The sequence below is a fragment of the Octopus sinensis genome, linkage group LG18 (genome assembly GCF_006345805.1).
Source record: "Octopus sinensis linkage group LG18, ASM634580v1, whole genome shotgun sequence".
NCBI lineage: Eukaryota > Metazoa > Mollusca > Cephalopoda > Octopoda > Octopodidae > Octopus > Octopus sinensis.
In genome coordinates this window covers 23,169,221-23,189,456 of record NC_043014.1, presented here as the reverse complement: position 1 = coordinate 23,189,456, position 20,236 = coordinate 23,169,221, and the positions used below count along the sequence as shown (strand labels likewise).

General features: G+C 34.8%; 1 protein-coding gene across 2 annotated transcripts in view; it reads right to left on the bottom strand.

Annotated features, from left to right (window-relative positions):
• The window catches only part of LOC115221730 (cell adhesion molecule-related/down-regulated by oncogenes), a 400,560-nt gene that overhangs the window by 277,583 nt on the left and 102,741 nt on the right, over nucleotides 1-20,236 (bottom strand). For both annotated transcript variants that reach the window (XM_036510777.1, XM_029791942.2), the window contains exon 2: nucleotides 11,599-11,767. In XM_036510777.1, coding sequence (XP_036366670.1) covers nucleotides 11,599-11,686 — 88 coding nt within the window. In that variant the 5' untranslated portion in view covers nucleotides 11,687-11,767. The remainder of the gene's footprint in view (nucleotides 1-11,598; nucleotides 11,768-20,236) is intronic.

The window sequence follows — 20,236 nt, the reverse complement described above, 5'->3', positions numbered from 1 at the left end:
CTCTTTTACCAAACTGATAAGTTACAAGGATGTAAACACACAAATACTGGTTCTCAAGTGTGGCAGTGGGTGACAAATACTGATACAAAGACATACACACAACAGGCTTCTTTTAGTTTCTGTCTACCAAGCCACTTACAAGGCTTTGGTCAGCCCAGGGCTATAGCTAAAGACACCTGCCCAAAGTGCCATGCAATAGGACTGAACCTAGAACCATGTGGTTGGGAAGCAAACTGCTTACAGGATTTTCTTTTTTTGACATATAACACCATACTATTTGGCTGTAACCAATTTTAATGACAGACAGACAAACAGAAAAAGATACAGGAAACAAAAGAACTGTATTTGACCAATAGAAAGCTAAAGTTGAATTCAGTAAGATTTGAATTTACAACACAAATAGGCACAATAAATATTGTATGGTATTCTATCCAACATACTAGTAACTGTCAATGTGCCACCTAGTCCTTGATCAAAGGTGAGTTTGACTGTGGTTATCTGAGGGTTAAACAACAACGGCAATATGTGTGTGTGTGTGTGTGTGTGTGTGTGTGTGTGTGTATTATATGCACACACATCACTGCTTAGTGCTTCTGTTCTGTATTTTATTTATACCAAACCACTGATTAGTGCAACCAGTCATAATATGATGGGAATATAATAAAAGATATCCATGTTTTTGTCAGTTTGTAGTATTCCCGCTTCCAGTATCTAATGCTGAAGAGGAGATTACCTCTTCAGCATTTACATGTATCCATCAGTGTAGTTAAAGAGTACTCCATACTGACTTGGTATGTGTTTACACTTACATGTTTACAGCAAGAAATTATAAGTTCAAATATGCACCATGCCTATTTGAATTGTTAACAAGTTTGTGTGTGTGTGTGTGTGTATGTGCTGTTCTTGTGCCTTAGCTCTATGTCAGATTAAACATTCTCTTAGATATTGTGTATCTAGGAGTACATTATCCAATGTAGCCTTCTAGTCTTATTTACAAGATGCTAGGGTATAATTTCAGTGAGATTTAACTTATTTCCAATGAGTTGAGAGATTAGTTAGCATTACTGATGCTTGTGTGTGTGTGCGCGTGTGTATAAGTGTGTGTATCATCATTATTTAACATCCACATATACCTCATATGGAATTTGTCTTGGCAGATTTTCTACTACCTGACACCCTTCCTGTTGCCAACACTCATCAATTTCCAAGCAAGTTAAAGAGATAGACATGTTTCACAAAATACTGGAAACAAACAACAGCACTCATTTATGATGATGCTCATTTACAATCATGAAGTAATGTCTAAACAAAGGTACAACAAACACATTCACACACATACATATATGTTGGGCTTCTTTCCGTTTCCATCTACCAAATCCATTCACAATGCTCTGGTTTGCTCAGGGATGTAGTAGAAGACACTTGCTTAAGGTGATATACAGTGCGACTGAACATGCGACTCGGAAGCAAGTATCTTAATTATACAGCCATGCCTGCTTGTACCTAAGCCTTGTTTGCAACTAATACACGCGTGTGACATCCCCATATTATAATAAGATTTTACAGGATAGTGGCCTCACTAGTAAAATCTTTTGTAACCCTCCACCTTCTCAACCACCTAGTCATAATAGGCCCTGCAATATTTTCTGGTTCATTATGCCCTTCTCCATAAATGTTAGGACAAATATAGGTAGCAGAATCTTTATGTTATTAGATAATCTCTTTCCCAGCTGGTATAGAAAGATATTTAATAGGCATGCAATTAAAATCACATATTCATATCCCCACCAATGTAAAAGCCTACAACAATAAACAACTGATGACTTAAATCTGTCCAGAATGCACACTCAGAGATTAATCTAAATATACAATAGGGTAGGCATGTGATATATCCTCCATTTTAATGAAGCACAGATATCAGCAAGCTATGACAACAGCCAGACAGAGACCAAATGTTATATAGGATCCATAGAAGGTAAATTTAAATTCAGATACAATAACCTTTAGACACTTCAAGAAGAAACATGCAACAACTCTTTCAACATTACTCTGGAGACTTAAGGACAAGAACATCAACTACAACATTGAATGGAAGATCCTTTATAAGACTAAACCTTATATTGACGGGTCAAAAAGATGTTACATATGCTTGCTTGAAAAACTACTTTTTAAAAAACTTAAGAACCCCCAATGACTATAAATACACACACATTCTCTCAACCAAATTCAATCATAAAACATCAGTTAGTCCAAGGATAGAGTTGACAATACTTGCCTAATGTGTTGTGCAGTGAGACTGAACCCCAAACCACATGGTTATGAAATAATCCTCTTAACCACACAACCATATATATGTATGTGTGTATACTCACACACACATACTTATCATGATTGCCTTGTTTACTTAACATCATCTGAGCCTTCTATATGTCCTCATTTTGACTGAAATATTTTGGCTTTTAACCCAATGTACACTCACATATATGAAAAAAATGTGTGCATGTGTGAGATGTGAAGAGCTACAGACACAGTAACACAAACATAAGAAAATGCAAGACAGCAATATGACAGTAGAAACATACTAAAAGAGTGTGTGTGTGCGAGAGAGAGAGAGAGAGAGAGAGAGAGAGAGAGAGAGAGATAGCATGTGTGTGTGTATGTGTGTGTACTGGACTAAAACAGACAAAAAAATAACTGGACAAAGATTAATTTGTAGATACACAAACAGACATGTGGAGAGATAAAATGGTAGGATGCCAGAGAAGATAGCAACATGTAGAGGCTGTCACTCCAGTTATGCAATTTTGATACTCTACAGACTTTAAAATAAAGTCATTCAGATGTAGTATACACACATCCATAAATATACACACATGGGAGAGGCGGGCGCATGGAAAATGTTTATTTGATAAAATCATATTTCTTTCTCTCTCAATTCATACTCTCTTTCTCTCTCTCTCTCTCTCCGTCTTACATTTTCTGTTCCAAGGAAAAACAAATAAAAGCTTGCATGAAGTGAACTGTTCAACAATTATACTGTGAACTCCTCCACCACAAGCCCTGGTTGGTATGGTAAAGTGTTTAAGATTATAAGAATAATGTCATCCCATCTAAGTGAGGGGGCCTTTCTCTGCCTGTCTGTCTCTCTCTCTGGCAATAATGCCCCTGACACCGAGCTGAATTCAAACAACCAAAACAATAAGTAGTCACGCATGCGCACACACATGCATGCAAGCACATATGCTCACACACACACACTCACAGATCCATGGTTGCAATTAATATGTGCATGCATATAGATACACTGATGCAAAAAGGCACGCATATACATATCCATTCTTACCATTACTGTGTTGTGAGTATACAATCATGTATAAACATACATATCCACACATAAATACAGGCAATTAATATGTATATGTATATAGATTCAGTCACGTATACACACACACATCTAGAGAAACATGGGCAAAGACACACATACCAAAGTACTGAAATACATAGATTATGGGCACAATAGATAGAAATAGATACACGCAGTCGTATTATTATAAGCTACCATGATGCACACACACCCATATATAAAACTTGAGAATTGATGACAGCATAGATGGAAGAGACCCACCGAACTATAGAATAGAATGAAACACACACATTACAACATACACTCACATATATAAATTTTTTAAAAAATAAATGAAAAAAAATCTCTGAATACAAAAACATATTTATTTCAGAATTTATTTTCCTAAAAGCGTAAGCTACACATGAACTACTACTAAAAATAAAGCAGACTTATCAATGAAGCTCTTTGTAAACAATTTTTTACCCTGGTTTTCCTTCCCATGCTACTGAGATGCAGTGTAAATATTTTTATTGTCTTGTCTGCAAAAGGAAAGTCATCAAGCCAGTGTATTTTTATTATTTTTTTTATATATATTTAGCATAATTTAAAAAAAAATTATTGTGCCACTTTATCATCCACATCATTATCATTGCCATCCTTCTCATTACTTTATTTTCTTTGCACATAATCATCATATAATACCTACACATACATACAAGCACAAGTATAAGTGAGTAGTTTAGAAGTTTAGTCAGAAACACTAATAAACTTCTAAATTTAACCCCATCCTGACACATTGGGGAAGTGTCTTCTGCTGTAACTTTGATTAATCAATGCCCTTTGAGAGAAATTTTGGAAACAAAATTTGTGGATGCCCATTGTGTGTGCATACATGTATTTGAGTGTGTGCAGAGAGAGAGAGAGAGAGAGAGAAAGGGAGGGAGAGAGAGAGAGAGAGGGAGAGAGAGAGAGAGAGAGAGAGAGAGAGAATATTCACCAGTGTAAACTAAAGTACTGAGTTGTACTTGTTTATGTCAAACTTAGACATTACTCTTTTACTTGTTTCAGTCATGTGACTGTGGCCATGCTGGAGCATCGCCTTTAATTGAGCAAATGGACCTCAGGACTTATTCTTTGTAAGTCTAGTACTTATTCTATCGGTTTCTTTTGCCGAACCTCTAAGTTATGGGGACGTAAACACACCAGCATTGGTTGTCAAGCGATGTTGGGGGACAAACACAGACACACAAACACACACATATAAATATATATATATGTATATAGGTTGTCAAGCGATGTTGGGGGACAAACACAGACACACAAACATATATATATATATATATATATATATATATATATATATATATATGTGTGTGTGTGTGTGTGTGTCTGTGTTTGTCCCCCCAACATTGCTTGACAACCAATGCTGGTGTGTTTACGTCCCCATAACTTAGAGGTTCGGCAAAAGAGACTGATAGAATAAGTTTCAGTTTCTGTCAACCAAATCCACTCACAAGGCTTTGGTCAGCCTGAGGTTATAGTAGTAGACACTTGCCCAAGGTGCCATGCAGTGGGACTGAACTCGGTACCATGTGGTTCGTAAGCAAGCTACTTACCACACAGCCACTCCTACACCACTTTCAACAAAAGTGGTTAATAAAACAAGTCTCAGAATGGAATAAGTGCTGGGATCAATATCATTGATTAAAATTCTTGAAGGGGATGTCCCAGTTTGGCTGCAATCCAGTGACTGAAACTAATAAATGAATAACAGAAGTAAACTCATTAAACAGTGTCCCATTATGCTTAGATATCAGATACATCAAACAAAATCTGAGTTAAAAAAGTAGCCATCAGTGTTAGGGGTACCTATGCCAGATGTGCTAGGTTAGTGCTGTATACCCAGAATGGTAAATTTATCATAATTATTGGTTTAAAATTTTGGCACAAGGCCAGCAATTTTAGGAAGTGCAGTAAGTCGATTACATCAATCCCTGTGCTCAACTGGTACTTAATTTATCAACCCTAAATGAATGAAAAGCAAAATTAACCTCGGTGGAATTCAAACTCAGAACGTAAAGATGGGCAACATGCTGCTAAGCATTTTGACCAGCGTGTTAACGATTCTGTCGGCTTACCACCTTAAATTTATCATAAATGTTAAACTCAATAATATAATCATAGATGATAACAAGAATCTATTTCCTCTGTCCCCTGTTATGACATTACTCTTTTACTGATGGGGATTAGTAATACTGGTACACATCTCCTATGTGAAGAATGGAATAATCTAGTGACTATAAGTAAAGAAGTACATGAAATATGGGAGTATGTAGTAGGTGGTCAGAGATAGTTGTGTCTTTACTGGTTTTACTAAGTATATTATATACCGAAGTGAGCAGTATAACAATCCAACATTTTAAAGATACAACAGTGCTGACAAGGAATTAAACAACTCGTAAGGAATTAATAAACTTAACGAGGATTTAAATAACTCATGAGGAATTAAGAAACTCAAAGAGGAGTTAATAAACTCACAAAGTTTTGGCTGTGTGGAAGTTTACGAAAAAAAATTCATAAAATTATGGAAAATTTGTGGGCCAGTTTGCTTGAGTTGCAAAAATAGCTACAATAGCAACTAAAAGAACAACAACAGTAGCAGCAGTTAAAACAGCAAGAACAACAGCAGCAGCAAATACAACTGCAAGAGCAATATCAGAAGCAACAATAACAACAAATATTATTACAACAAATGTTACAATTACTGAGTTGTCAGGAAAGTCAGAAAAAGTGTTCTTGATAAACTATGTCACGAACTCCATAACAGAGTTCAAATATGAACCTGATGAAGGAGTTACCTTTGAAGCATACTACAGAAATTATGAGCAAATCTTTGATAAAGAATGTAAAGATTGGGTGCGAAATGAAACCAAGACGTGAACCTATACTCAATGTGTGATGGTGTATTGATGTATGTACAGAAAGTAGTGATACTAGAAACACTACAAAAGAAAATGTTGAGAGAATTTCACATTGGACACACTGGTATTTCAAGGATGAAAGTATTAATGCAGTTATGTAAACTGGCCAAAAATGAGCAGAGACATAGGCTGTAGAGGATGTGCTGTAGTAGCAAGATTGCCCACTATAAAAAGTGAACCTTGGCCAAAAGTAGATGTTCCATGGTCGAGACTACACACCCATTTTGCTGGTCCTTTAAATGGGTCTTACTAGTTAGTTTTTTGAAATGGCCTGAAATTTGTAAGAGTAAAAACCAACCTCCTCAACTGTGATAAATTTTTTACATGAATTGTTTACAAGATCTGGCATCCCAGACAAGATAGTGTCTGACAATGGAACACAATTTGTGTCTAGCAAATTTAAATGTTGGTGGTAGAACATATAACTACGGCACCATACCATCCCAGATCTAAGGGACAGGCAGAATGTTTTGTTGATACCTTCAAAAGAGCCCTAAAGAAAATTGAATAAGGAAGTCATGGATGAGGTAGCTCTACAACAATTTTTAAGAGTGTATTGTGTAACACCAAATCTGAATACATCAGCAGGTAGTTCACCAGTGGAGCTGATGCTTGCCAGTAAAGTAAAATCAATCTTTGATAAATTGTTACCTGGCAAGAAAAGAAAAAGTACCAGGGAAGACATAGCAAGATTCTTTAAAGTTGGTGAAAAGGTGAATATGAGGGTATACAAGAATGGAAAGCAGAGTTGGAAAGATGGCATAATTACCAAATGCATAAGTAAAATAATGTATTGGGTAAATGTAGAAAAGGTATTCAAAAAGAGACACAGGAACCAACTGAAAAAGAAATTCATGGAAAGCAAATCAAAGAAGTAGAGGAACCAATGGAATGGTTGTACGATACGTTCCAAGTACCAATGCCACTGCAGGTGATTGAACCCAGGTATACAAGTGAGAGGAAAAGAAAATAGATGCCAAACGCAAAAAATAGTAAATTTTACCGGGGGGGGGGGATAAAAAAATTATTGCTAAATAAAATGATATTTCCTAAGAAAAACACAAAAGGGGAAATGTTGTAGGGAATTAGAAATAATGGTACACACCTCTCGCGTGATGAATGGAATAGCCTAGACACTATAAGTAAAGAGAAGTACGTGAAGTATGGGAGTACATAGGTGTTTTGCTGGTTTTACTAAGTATACTGTATACTGAAGTGGGTATTATAACAATCCAACATTTTAAGGATACAATAAAAATACCCAAACCCAAATACTGAATCTGAGTTAAAAACAAGTTCTTTGTTAAATAATTTTCCCCAATAAATAGCATTAGAAAAAAAAACAAAAAAAAAAAAACAAGCCTACCACATAATAAAGAGAGCCAACAGATAACACTACTTTCTTTATAGCTTCCTCTAAGATCTGCATCAATAACATTTCTTCTATTATTGATTCACTGACCCAGTTGTTGGGTGGGTCTGATGAGCTCAGACTGAACAAACCCATACCATGGAGATAGTCAAATGACTGTTGATCAAAACAACCAACAGATTGATTATCCCAACTATATCAACCATACTAGCAGTATCGCCTGGCGTTGCTCGGGTTTGTTTTGACCCTTTAGAATTGGAATTTTTGAAAAGTAAAAATTTTGCATTATGTAGCTTGTTATTCTCTTTAAGTGAACATTTTTCTGGTTGAAATACACCGAAAAATGGTGACACAGCAGTCAAAAAATCGTAAAAAATAGGGATTTTCATAGAAAAAAAGCACCTTTTTGATGTAAATAATTTTTGGTGTTAACATGGTCTGATTTGAATTTTTTCTTCTACGGAAGGAAGAGCAATTTTGGTCAACTTGTGCTGCAGGGTCTTGGATGAGATAGTGTTAGTTGAAGGCTACCAAACCTGCTATACACAGACAACTTCAGCTTTATATATAGAAAGATTAACATATTCCAACAGTCATTCCCAGTGTTATATATATGCTGTTATGATTAATGTTACATCACATGACCATAAGATGTGTATTAGAAGATAAGCTTAATTCTATGGCACACACTTTTTGATCAGAAATGATCTCAGAAAAATATCAAAGATTTTAAATATGTGTGTGTGTATAAAATTGTCGTCATCGTCCCCCTCCTCCTCATCACCATCATTTAATGTTTGCTTTCCCTGCTGGCATGGTTTGGACAGTTTGCCATGATCTGGCAAGCAACAGGGATGCATCAAGTTCCTATGTCACAAAGAACTGATAATTAAAGAAGCAGACAAAGGAAGTGCTGTAGATCTGATGGACACACAATACTACAAAAGCCTAGTATTATCTATGCTAGAAAACGATACCTTCTACGAAAAAGAAATAGATTATATCATGAAGTTTAAATGTAAATCTAGTCTTTTATGGCCTACCTAAAATATACAAGAGCAAAATGGTTAATGAAGTCTGCAAACAACCACCAGGCAATTACATAAAGATCCTAGCGCCAGAAGATTTAAAGTTAAAACCCATTATAGCTGGCCCAGTCTCTGAAATCCACTGCCTGAGCAATTTTCTAGACATCCTACTGAAACTCTTGCTGAAATACATCAAAGGCTTCATTGGAGACAATCTAGATATACTTGAGCACGTACCAAAAACAACTAGTGAACAGATATTATTGGTTTCCTTTGATGTTATTAATTTTTACACCAATATTCCACATGACTATGGAATAGAAGCAATAAAATGCTGGCTAGAAAAGTACTTTGAAGAACTTCTGGAATGCATAAACCGGGTTTTTATTATTGGAACTTTAAAATTTATACTTCAGAACAATTATTTCCTATATTGACACCTACTATTGTCAAAAAAGCAGAATTGTGATGGTAACGAAAGCATTCCCTGTTCTTGTCAACCTAATAATGGGATATTTTGAATTCACCATACATGAAATGTCACTGCAAAAATATGGATATCCATTATATGAGAGAACTGGACGAGATATCTGGATGATTGCTTTATCACTTGGAATGAGACCATTGATAAACTTTTGGAATTTAAATTAATAAATAATATAAAGCCTAACATTCAATTCACTATGGAATATAGCAAAGAACAGCTTCCTTTCTTAGATATTATGATAAAAAAGTCAACAACCAAATAGTAACAAAATTCCTTTGAGTGAACACAGAGTGATGTGCAGGTAATATCCAACCAAATTTCATAGTTTTCCCCATCTACTAATGCAAAGAAACAATTTTTGTACAAGAACATTTAAATAAAGAAAATTTATTTATCAAAAAATACAGAACACACCTAAATATGAACACATAATCAACTTTGGTCTCAGTATATATTTTAATTTATGATCACATACCCATCACTACATATTTCATCTCACTACTTTAGCTTTTGAGTTTTTGTATATTTATTCTGACCCCACAAAAAAAAAAAAATTGAGCAATTACTCCACTGTCCCGAATAATAATGATCATCAATATATATATATTGGTGATCATATATATTAGTCAAAAATATGTCATCAACTGTTATAAGGCTACTTCCCTGATAAAGTAGAGGGTTAGTTTTGTATGTTCCATGACTATTTTAATCATAAGGGTTCCTATTTTTAAAAGTGTTTTCTATCCTGCCTTTTAATTATCTCTTTCAGCATACAAGAATATGAGGTGAATGAAAGGGTTAGCAACAATATTAAAAAATCTAAAAATGTATATAAATCAATCTCTTGAATAAGATATGTTGGAAAGCAACAATTAGCTATGAATGAGAGATTAGACTATTGACTTGCAGTCAGGTAGGTGTTTCTTTTTGTTCGTCTCTTCAAAGAAACCCCAACTAACTTCAATTGTTATTTGAAGCAGAAGATAAGGGTAGGGAAACTGCCCTGTTCTTAAGTAAATTAAGTAGGCAGATGAGAGGAAAAGAAAGAATGTGGATAAAAATGGTGGAACAGTCTATAAAGACAGCTAACTGAATTGAGTTTTTTTTAAACATATGTAGTCTACTTATTTATTCACATTATTTTGAATGTTTTGAATTAACCATGTATTATCTTATGGCCTCAAGATTTCAATGACATGATTGTTTATTTTTAGAGTGATATTGTAGTGTAGGGTGTGAGAGGATTTGGATGATTTGAACACAAAACAGGAAGACTATTTGGGTCAGATAGGGCCAGTATTGTTACATCTCTAGCAGGTGTAGCAGGTAACAGATCAAGTTATTTACAAGGAAATTTAGTTGGAGACTGGGTTTGTGTGCTTTTGAACACTCACATACACAAAAAAATATTAGTGAATTCACCATAAATGGAATGCTATTAATTATTCTACATGTGTTCTTATTTAATAGTAGGTTAATCCTAATCATGTAGATCTCTCAAATGTTGGTCAAATGTATAAAGTCAATCATAGGTCCCTTACTCCAAATATACCACACTTTATAAAACATGGTATTTGAAGAAACTAGCAGTCCATGTCTATGACTGTCTCTATGAGACTTCATGAAAGAGTGTGATAAATGCAATTGCTGTGAAGGAGAGAGAGGGGTGCGTTTTTAATTTGGTGTATCCAAGCTCATTCTTTGACATAGTTGTAGTTGATATAAGTAACCTCCAGAAACAAGCCAAATCTGCATCAAACTTCACCTTACCATGGACATACTGGATTATTCAGTGCTGGACATATTTTATCAGGCAAAAGATATGGTCACAGGTAGAATGTCAGTAGAAAAGAGTGCGAAATTCTGCCTAAATTTATGATCCTGAAAACAAAGCTAGCCAGTAATTCTATAACTGGTTTCAATCATTAGATTATGGCTGTGCTGAGGCAATGCCTTTAAGGGTGAAAACTAGTGCATATTTTACTGGCCTCAAAAGAATGAAAGGTAAAGTCAACCATAGTAGGATCTGCACCCAAAATGTTAAGAAATATAATCAAACCAAACATATGACATAAGACAATAGGGCATCTTTATAAACTCTGCTACTGAATGTATTGTAATGTGTTCTTTTATAAAATTATAATGGTAGGTTTTAATTTAAATTATGTACATTTTAAAATTGACAGTCTTGTACCAGAGATACAGAGAAGTGTCACATGAGTTAGAATCAAAAGGGTTATAAACTGAAAGACAGAATTTAGAGATGATGTCAGGCAGGTTACAATGAAAATAGTTAATGATTTGATAAAACTGAAATTACTCAAGCAAAAAAAAAACATATATCTGAAGTGATGTTAGGAGGATGTGAATCAAAGTGGACTTACCTCCTTTAATTAAGGTAGCAAGGATCATAATTAACAAAAGGACCAACTCCTGACAGAGTTGCATTGGAATAGGATGATGTGCCATCATGGTTACAAGTTTTACTTAAAAATACTTCATTCAGCTCTGCGATCTCAAGTGATAAATTCTTGATTTTTAGTAATGAGATATCTGTAAAATAAATAAATCAATAAATTGATTAGAATTCATTGGTCAATTAGAAATTAATGTTATATATTGAATAAGAAACATTAAATTTTGCATTATTTAGATAACAAAATCAGTTTTCTTTTTAAAACTCTTTAGTATTTAAACCAGCTATATCATGCTCAAATATTCGATCTGTTTTATGTTCAAACCAGCCAGATTGAGCTTTTCACACTTACCCAACAATGTCATTCTAAAACTAAAATAATCACAGCATCAGAATCTTGAATCTACAAGATAATGCATGGTTTTTTGAAAACAATGTGAATAAAAAAGCATTACTTTTGACAGAGCAATCTGAATGCTAAAGGGTTAAATTGCACAATATAGGACACCCCAATTACATTAGACAAGACACTACAGTAAATAAAGGAATTATCTTTCTAAATGAAGGGCAAGTTCAGCAAAAAGAGGCTGATAGGACAAGTACCAAGCTTTAAAAAGAATACTGGGGTCAATTTGTTTGATCAACCTCTTCAAAGCAGTGTCCCAGCATGGCTACAGTCTAATTACTGAAACAAGTAAAAGAATAAAATAGGTGTGGCAAGAAGCTTGCTTCTCAATCACATAGTTCCAAGTTCAGTTTAACAGTGTGGCACCTTGGGCAGGTGTCTTCTGCTCTAGCCTTGGGTCGACCAAAGCCTTGTGAGTCGATTTGGTAGACAGAAGTTGAAAGAAGCTTATTGTGTGTGTATATGTGTGTGTGTGTGTGTGTTTGCATGTGCACGTCTGTGTTTTCGACCACCACTACTTGACAACTGGTGTTGGTGTGTCTATATCTCTGTAACTTAGCAGTTCAGCAAAAGAGACCAATAGAATAAGTACTAGGCTTTAAAAAATAAGTCCTGAGATTGATTTGTTAGATTAAAATCCTTCAAGGCAGTGTCACAGCATGGCTACAGTTAAATGACTGAAACAAGTATTGAACAATTCTTCAGTTTAATTAGTTTTTTTTGTTTTTGTTTTCTTTTAATTTTCTGTTTCTAAATATTTCAGAAATAAAATAAACTCATTTATTTGTGTCTTTATTTGACTATAGAGGGTTTTTTAAAAATATATTTACAATTTAAAATTTTTCTGTGTCTCCTAAAATAAGCCAATTAAATTAAAACTTCTAAATTCTTTCTAATTACAGAAATATGTTTCTAATGAATCTTAAACCAAAATGATTTTTAGATTTTTCAAAATTAAAATAATTCAGAAAAACTTTTACATGAAAAACAATAGGTATGTTGGTGTAAACATATTTAATTATCTAAGTAATAATTAGAAATAGGTATACAGTAAAGAGAAAAAAAGTAGTAATATTATTTTATGCTGAATGATGTCCTACAAAGGTGACAATTGCCAAAATCTTTAACCCTTTAGTATTGTGATTATTCAGCCAAATTTAATTCTTATTTATTTACATTGCTTTGAATTAATCATGCATTACCTCAGCTTTGAGATTCTGATGATGTGACTGTATATTTTTAGAATAATATTGTAGAGTAGATGTAAGAGGCTGGATCTTCACAGTTTGAACACAAAACTGGTAGAATATTTGGGCTGGATATGGCCACTCTAAATGCTAAAGGGTTGGATAAACAGAAACCAGCAGAAAGCTTAACATAAAGTCTAAGTTTATTGGACATTATGTTAGAAGATAAATCCTTGAATGTTTGGGGACAAGTGGGAAACTGAAAGCCATGGACATCAAAGAGAAGATATTCAATGGCTGGCTACAGAAAGAATGACCTAATAAGGTGGGCATTTCTAGGTGAATATGATGTGAATATTTGTTATAAGTGACTAGGCTCGTTCCACAATGGATAGGGTTGATTGCTTCTTGATCACCAAAAAGTCAAGCAAGTAACTATTCATATACTAGTGTATGGTTGAATAACTAAAAAGAGTAAAATAATTCAGGTAAATTACCTGCATAAAGAACAGTGCATAATTTAGCATATTTAATGGAAATGGAGAAGATTTAGTTGACAAGGCTTTTGAGGAGAAAACTAATGTACATCAACTGTATTACCATATTTGCTCAATGTGTATATATAATACGAGAAATTTAATACAAACATGGGGGCCAAAATAATGGGTAGCATTATACTATGAGTGTAAAGAAAAATAGACAAAAATATTTTTAGATACAAAATTAGGGGTCACATTATATATAAGACTGCATTGAAGTTGACTAAATATGACAGTTTAGTACTGTATCCCAGATAAACACTTACTTTTACTAAACAATAAATTAATTAGTCTTAACATTTATTATATGGTGCATTAGGACTGAGAATTTTGGGTGAAACTTATGTACATCAACAGTATTTTAGTTTACCAATAAACTAACTTTCAGGACTAAGTGACCAGGTAGAGTTAGTATCTTATCTGACACACCATTACTAACATGGAAGCTTACTATATTCCCATTTTTCCAGACACATTTTCTCCAAACATTCTTTACTATTGGTGATAGATACAACACAGGTATGAATAGACTTAAAGAACAACAAAGATCTGAATACACCTGAATCCAAATTCAAAACGCTCTCCTTCCCTTTGTAGCAAAACACATTGTGTGAACCAGCAAGTGGCTTTAGCCTCCCCCACCCCTGAATTAAAGGGAATTGTTGGAATGTTTATTAGGGGACAGGCAGATTTAAAAGTCTACTATACTACTACTATCATTAACATCAACATTATCATTATCTATGTGGATGTATGTATGCATGTATATGTACATTAAACGAAAAGCTTTCAATGAGTTTCCCAGTTGTTTAGTCAACTGAATTACTACTCACTGCTCTACAGTGTATGTGGTTGACTATTCCAGAAAGAATCAGCATGACAAAACATGTAACAAGGCTTTACATTTGAATTACAAGTATAGTCCGTGTTGACAGGATTCCATGCAATTTCCTTTTATTCATTTCCCCAACAAGACTTGGATTAATCCAAAGTGCTGTTTCAATTCTCAGTTGAAACCATTTCAGTTGCTAATGTTTCAAGTAAAACATGAACGTCACAAAACCCAGCTTCCCTAAGGTAATTGTTGTATGTGCTTGTATGTGTGTGTGAGTGTTTTGGTGTATCATCATTTAATGCTCAATTTTCCATAACATGCATGGGTTGAGCAGAATTTAAGGCAGAATTTCTATGGCCAGATGCCCTTCCTGTTGCCAGTCCAGTTTACAAGCAAGGTAATATTTCCACATGGCTGAATATGTTTTCACTGAAGATTGGGAACAAGGGACACATAGTGTATGACACCAAGTCTTGTTTACAACTACTGTGTGATGTCAAGATAATAATGTTTGTCCTTCGGTTCGAAGATGACCAACTGACATCATCTGATGGAACTGCCGCCATGAGACCTGAGGTGGCTGGTGAGGCCAATCCGGGCAAGGAAGCCCCTCCCATAGGTGGGGCAGAAGTGGGTAGGGGCCGTGCTACTGGTGCAGGCGGCTCTAGCTTTACGCATCCGACGTTTCTGCTCCGATGTCAAGATAAGGAGAGACAAAAATACACACCTCATCATTTAATGTCCATGTCCCACACTGGCATGGATTGGATGGTTTGACAGGATCCGATGGGCCTAAGGATTGCATCATGCTCAGGGTCTGCTTTGGAAAAGTTTCTATGGCTGGATACCCTTCCTAAAATCAACAACTTTACAATGTCTACAAGGAGCTTTTTATTGTGCCACCAGCACTAGTGAGTCCATCATGCTGTTTGCAAGACTATGACTCCAAAGGAAATGAAGGGTTAAAGATGGATAAAAGTATGAGAGAAGAGAAAGAACATAGCAGAACAGGTTCCTTGTAGCAGAGAAGCTACACGACTCATATTTTAGAAGAGAGGATGGGAATGATTGGGTGGGGACAGAGAATAGAGTAGGTGATGATTGACAGTGCTGAGCAGCAGAATAGCAAAGATGGTAGTGGTGGAAATGGAGGTGGAGAGAACAGTCCTAAAGGATGACGGCTGGAATAACAAGTGAAATGGTTCTGGGTAGTAAAGAAAATTAAGTGGTATCAAAAAATAGGTGCAGTTAGGGAGGTGATGGAGTGTCTTGGGGGTGGGGAATTGGGTGAAGGGACCTGTTATGCATATATACACATGTTATGTATATTATGCATACATAGCTCAATAAGAAATTAGCTTCACCAAGATGGGCAGGTTTTCTTAAGAACAGTATATCACCAGTTATCTTGGTCATTTGTAATCAAATCCAGCTGTTTCAAGGACGGTCAGCCTCCATTATCTTATCCCATGTCTCCATGGATCTCCTTCAACCACAAATTCCACATTAAGATATTGGCACTTCTTTATACAGCTGCCCTCATCCATACACATCACATGTCCATACAAGTACAGTCTTCAATCCTGCACACTATATCTGATTCCTCTTATGCCCCCACTTTTTTTCTAAGCAAATTTGTATGGTCTTTCATGCACACTTACATTGCAGATAAAGCATGCTTGCTTCATTTATTTCAATCCTCTCCAATCCTCTGCATTTAAAGCCCATGTATCACTACCGTGCAACAATTCTAATACACAAAATCATTATACAATCTGCCATTTACTCTAGGAAAAAGACAAAGGGAAAAAAACCTTTGTTATCAGCAGCAGAAGTAGTTCCTTAAATTTTCTCTAACCTGTTCTTATTTTAGCTACAATATTTTCAAAGTTAATTACATGTCCTAGGTAACAAAAGTTATCAACCACTTCTAATGAGCCACTTGGACATTTAGGAGGATCCATTTTTGGTGTGCTCGCAGTACATACTGCTCTCGTGCATTTATTACATATTTACATTCTCTGACAATCTGCCTGTAATTTCATAACATGACTAGTGTGCCCATAGCCTACATTGGGTTACAGTGTATAGAGTTTATACCTACTGCTTTTCTGCATTTCAAACAAAACCATTTCCCTGAAGGCACCATATTTCTATCTTCTTTGTTACTTATTAAAAGCTTTGTCTTTATTCAGTTTACTATAAACCTCTTGATTCTGGGCTTAGTTTCCATGCCTGGAATTTCATCTCTAATTCCTCTATGGATTCAACTATGAGAACTAGATCATCAACATATACAAGTTCCCATGGATATCCAGTCTTAAATACCTCTGTGATGGCCTGTAAGACTATGACAAGTAAGAAAGGACTGAGAAATGAGCTACTAAATTTATTACTGAAATCGTTGACTCTCACTTTACCCACTGCAACTTTGTTCATAGCTTGTACAGCCAACACACACATATATACATAAAGATTGCCTTTTGATATTAATGCTGCTTCCATCACTAATATCTATTTTTCAATAAACTTGTTGGCTACTTGCAACATCAGTGACTGATAAGTTATTCTCTATATTGTTGACAGTGAGATTTGGCTGGCATGTGATGAGTGGACACCTGTCACTGAGGAAGTGCAGTACACTGAAATCACATGATCTGGCATTCATGCTAGACAGTTTTTGTCTGTTAAATATCTAATCAGAGTGTCCACTTTCTCAATGAACATAAACACATGCACAATAAAATGAAAATAAAGGTAAATAAAACAAATAGAAATAAAAGATGAAAATGGTGTAGAAAGAAGGGCGTGTGACTGATTGATTGGCCAAACAGTTGCAATATATATCCACTGACACTGACATGAAACTAAATATTTAGCTCTCAAATTATCACTTTTTCTCTTTTATTTCTCTCTTCAATTCTTCCTTCTTCTCTTTTACATCTATTTAAAACGGAATTTTGTAAAAGATACTTTCATTAACATTGTAACATAAACATTTGTCTTTCATTTTTTGTTTTGTTGTTTAAGAAGAATAGAGAAGAATTTGGAAAAAGGATACCCATAATAGATTTCATCGATTTCGAAAAAAGCTTTTTTTAATTTTTTTTACTGAAAAGCAATCCACCCTTAAGTAGGAGTAAACAATTCGAAATTTGATAACGACCTTGATAATATATCCAGGGTGTTCCAACTGGGCAGTGTTGGAAGTTATATAATATATCAATTTCAAGAAAACTTGATATTTTAGCTTCCACAGGTGTATATACAAAAATAGCATATGACAAGTATACCTTTATTTTCACATGTGATATTTGAAGAATGTCAGTTGAGACTTGCTTGTTGAGATGCCAAAGTTAAGAAAACAAGTTCAGTCCTTGCTAGCAGCATGCACTGCAATCATCCATGCTATAATCTGAGGGAGGGCAAAGACTGAATGAAGGGCATTTGTGACATAAAATTGCAACATTACAAGTTTCTGTGGTTGTTGCTTATCCCCAAATTGTCCCTGATTAAATAAAACTGACCAAAAGTGTCCTTGCTATGATCATCTCTGAAAGAGCCTTTACATAGTTGCTAGATCTGCTAGAAACTGCAGCCAAATCTCCCCCAAATCATGTTCTAATAAAATTTTAAAAAAGGAAAGACATTGGTTAAAAGTAATTTTAAATAGATTGTCTGGAGTGAGGTGGGGAAGAGAGATGATCACAGCTAGGACACCTTTGATCAGTTCTACTTATTCAGGGACAATTTGGGGATAAACAACAACAGAAACTTGATGTGTGTGATGTTTATACCAGTCAATATAGTGTAATGTTGCGATTTTGTATCACAAATGCTCTTCATTCAGTCTTTGACCGCCCCCATTAATATATTCTTAATTTATTTTAACCCTTTCGTTACTATATTTCTGACCAAAATACACCCCTTATGTGTTTCAATTAATTTCTAACGTAATCATAAATTTAGTCTGGTTTCATTAAACAACTATAACTTTTTTATTTATCAATATATTAACATGAATTTTGGAAGATAATCTAATGAAATGTTCTCAACCAATTCTATACTATAATTTTTGTCACAAAGTGACTCTAATTGCAGGTAGATACAGGTAAATTCAACAATATATAAAATTATTAAAATTTTGTTCAAACATCGCTATAGAAAATGGGTTATTAGCTAATATTCAATTGGATATACAACAAAATTTTACGATAGAATTTGTTATTCTGGGTAACTTTCTGATACCCATAATAATATTTATGGCAAAATAGGCCTTAATTTCATTTAAGGTTGTGGGAAATAACAAACTATCCTTTCTTTACGTTTAGCGTAACGATTCGTTTCCGCCGTAATGATTTCAAATAGTAAAAAGTAAAAAGAAATAGTCTAAGGCTTTACTCTTCTGGGAAAGTCTGTGGCTTGGTCCAGTTTCTTCAGAAAAATCACCGAAAGAAACAGTTTTTAAATTTTCACTCCATTCAGGTGCCAATTCATTTTCTTTATCGCTGTCGGAGCTCTCGGATTCACTGTTTTCACTTTCGGAAAATGAAACATCAGATTCATTATCAAATACCACATGCTTTTTTTTTTCAGTCATAGAGTTAGATTTATGAAGGTCTTCAGTAGAAAATCCTTCGAATTCTGACTCGCTGCTTGATATAATGAAATTCGTATCCATTTTTTGTCAGAATTACAAATTTTGAAAACACAATAGGAACAAATTTCGGAAAAAAATCTCCCATAATTCACGGAATTAAAATTACACTTCGATTTTTGTACAAAACTGTAGTTGAACTGTTTACGAAGTATAATACGTGTTTTCACGAATGTACTAAAGAGATTTACTCTGATATTCTCATTTAAATATGAATAGGTAAATTCGGGCGGTTTGGGGCGGCTTGGTCACATTAACCAAAATTTTTTTCGGGCGGTTTGGTAACGAAAGGGTTAAGATGATAGGTGTGATTTTATTGAGATTTAGCTGCTAGTTCTTTCAGGCTGAGTATTTCATGTAGGCTCACCGTTTGTCAAATTGTATAGCGTTATGGATGGCAAAGTTCATCTATGGATAATCCTTGATTTTCGATTTTTACTAACATTAAGAAATAACCAAAAGACAATATTCACGTATTGATCCTTTCTGGCTAGTCATAACAGGATGTCAGTAATCAATGATTAATTTTCAATTTTAGTGAATATCTTAGAACTTTGAGTAGTAAAGAAATTCTTTCAATCTACATTAATTTTTTATGCTAGCATATGTTGGAAGGTTACTTACTAAGGCAGAATTTTTACACCTAGAAGCCGTTCCTGTCATCAGCCCTTACATGTTTTTCAAGTAAGAGATTTTTTACTTCATTGCTCTTCAAATGAGAAGAGCTAGCTGCATAGGATATTGCTTATGGTGAATGTAAACACATTACCTATTTGCCCAGATGATGTCATGTGAAGTCAAGGAATATAAACATTAATGGACACATGCATGCATGCGCGCGCGCACACACACACACACACACATGGGCTTCAATACAGTCTTTATTCAACCAATTTCACTCATAGTCTCAGTCACTATGAGGCTAAACTAGAAGATACTTGCTGAAGTTGTCGTGCAGTGGGATAGAACCTGAAACCTATGG